The sequence below is a fragment of the Apaloderma vittatum genome, unplaced genomic scaffold, assembly GCF_000703405.1.
Source record: "Apaloderma vittatum isolate BGI_N311 unplaced genomic scaffold, ASM70340v1 scaffold27329, whole genome shotgun sequence".
Lineage (NCBI taxonomy): Eukaryota > Metazoa > Chordata > Aves > Trogoniformes > Trogonidae > Apaloderma > Apaloderma vittatum.
The window spans coordinates 40,538-43,061 of NW_009735070.1; the positions used below are offsets into that span (position 1 = coordinate 40,538).

At 54.0% G+C, this 2,524-nt stretch overlaps 1 protein-coding gene across 1 annotated transcript in view; it reads left to right on the top strand.

The window, feature by feature from the left end:
* The window catches only part of MKL1 (megakaryoblastic leukemia (translocation) 1), a gene marked incomplete at its 5' end in the record, with an annotated part of 27,118 nt that overhangs the window by 24,157 nt on the left and 437 nt on the right, over positions 1 to 2,524 (top strand). The window contains 3 exons of the mRNA XM_009876485.1: positions 1,239 to 1,412; positions 1,884 to 1,944; positions 2,378 to 2,523. Of these exons, the coding sequence (XP_009874787.1) occupies positions 1,239 to 1,412; positions 1,884 to 1,944; positions 2,378 to 2,523 (381 nt within the window). The remainder of the gene's footprint in view (positions 1 to 1,238; positions 1,413 to 1,883; positions 1,945 to 2,377; position 2,524) is intronic.

Sequence of the window (2,524 nt, forward strand, 5' to 3'; positions counted from 1 at the left end):
GGCGATGAAGGGCCCATCAGGCACCAGGTTTCAGGAGCACCAAGTGTCCACGAGGTCTTCCCTTACAGGCATGCTTGGAAGTGATGTGAAGGCTTTACAGCAAAGAGCTCTGGACTAAACCCTGACAATTTACTAGCTTCTGCTCTTTGGCCCCACATCGGAGCAGAAATCAGCTGGTGTTTTAAACAAGTATTGTCCATCAATTAAAAATTATGAGAGGCTGGAGTTGGCAGCCTTGGTTCACAGTGGTGTCCCAGATTCTTGAAGGAGTGCTGCTGAAGTGAAAAGGGCGCTACTGCATGGAGAGAGGGTGGTGCAGGCGGTGCGTCTGCTACTGAAGGTGGCATGTGAGCTCTGAGAGGGGCAAAAAGATGTGACCCTTTACTCTCTGGTACTGATGAACATGCCATGATTTCCATTCCTGTGCCTTGAGCGAAACCAGAGCGGCTCTGCTGGCCTGGGGTCAGTCATCTACCCCCAGGTCACAGGATAGGGAAGAGCATCACCATGAACAAGTGCTGGAACTGGCATTCAGCTACTGCTCGGGGGTCACGGCTCCAGGGGAGCAGGCTTCAGTCCAGATCACGCGTAACTGCTGCAGAGGCAAAGAAATACCAGACCCACGTTTAAACTTTTCTTATGGGCAGTTAGTTGTTTGCTGATTCATCTGGTAAAGCTGAGTCACAAGCACCACTTCCTCCAATACTTGGGGTTTCCTTTGGATGTCTCTGGTGCTGGTGAGTGTGCTGGTGCTCTCCACCCACCATCAGGCTGTGAAATTTGCTGTTAGTGAAGCTTGACTGAGTCCACAAAGCAGGCACTGCTGAGGCGGGTGGGTAAAAGATACGTCCTGGATATATTGCACAGAGTAGGCTGAACACAAGAAGGGGAAGTGGCCTCTCTGTCCAAAGTGCTAGAGGAATCCCCCAGTTTGACAGATGAGCCTGTTCCCATCCAGAAGCAGCCTGATGGTGGTTTGTGGGTGGGTTGCTCTAGCATCAGAAGAATCAGCAGAAGATTTCCAGCTGTGAGTTGGAGGGGAAATCCTGTCTTCCTCCCCTGCGGCCAGGGCATAGTGCACAGTACACTGAAGAAGCCAGGCTTCTGGGAGCAGAGCAGTGCAAATGTCTGTGCCAGTGCTCACCAAGAGAGGGGATGATGGTCTCTCAAAGCAGCTATGAGATGGGAGTTGGTGTGGACTTGCCCCTGATCACTACTTCTGCCTTCATTCTAAACAGTCCTCATCGCAGCCCAGCTCTCCTGCTGCCCCCTCCCCATCCCAGATGGACCTGGAGCAGCAACAGCACACGTCGCTTTTTGGAACTCCTCCACCTTCTCTCCCTGTTCCCTCGGTTTCAATGAAAGAGCCGCCAGGCTACGACGACGCCATGAAGCAACAGCCAAAGGCCCAGGTGAGAGCAATTCTTCTCCCTGGTTTCCTTGGAGAGCAGGTGAAAAGCTGCCATTGTAAGGCTGCTTGGATTCCTGATCTGAGCCAGTAGTAGGGAATGGAGACACAGCTGCCCTTGCTAGCTGAGTTCCTTCTGGATGGAGGGTTTGGGGCAGACCCTAAACCACAGGTAGAGATCCCAAGCCACTCACTCCCTGTTGAGTGTTGGTACAGCAGTCGCTGACTGCACCTTCCCATCCCTTTAACAGTCTAGGATTAGAGAGGACTTTGGTGCCATGCCTCAGGCTTACTCAGTCTTGCTAGACAACAGCCCCATCCCTGGGGCAGGGGAGGAGAGCCAGCAGCCAAAGGTGTTGCTGGCGGGGAGGGGGAAGCTCCCCCGGGTAAAAAGGGAGCGCAAAGGGTGTGGCGGGCGGGGAGGTGGAAGCTCCCCGGTGTAAATAGGAAGCTAATCCACGCTCACTCTCCCCAGGAGAACGGCTGTTCCAGCCAGCAGATGGATGACCTGTTTGACATTCTCATCGAAAGTGGAGGTAAGGAGACAAAGCCAGCATTGCCTGTTGTCTTTGGGTTTGAGCCTGGGGTTTGTCAAGCACTGAGGGGAGAGTCTGTTGTGACCCAGGTCTTTGCTCTTGCATGCCTTTACCATTGGCAGTAGTCATTAAGGCATTGAGGGAGATGTCAGTCAGGCATTAGTATGAGTCAAAGTTTCTTGGTGGCTCTGCTGCAACAGATCTGGGCCCACCTCTTCCATGATACTGGACAGAGCTTGAATTCCACGGAGGCAGGCTGGAAACTCCCCGTAGCAAGCCAAGTGGGAGCACAGGATGAGTTTCCTTGTCCCAGCTGGTGGTCAGTGATGGCTCAGTCTGAGGGGTCCCTCTTGCCCTGGTGGATGGGAGGGATTATTCTGGTGTTTGGCCAAGCTGTTCCTCACCCTGGCCTACCTGTTTGTTCCCTGTACAGAGATTTCTGCTGACTTCAAGGATCAGTCGTCCCCAGCTGGGAAAGAACCACCCGTGGCCCCAGCCTGCTCCCCACCACCCAGCAGTCACCATTCCTCAGAGCTGGCAGTGCCGGTGTCCTTAGGGCAGCCGGTGCCTGTGGGCCGGC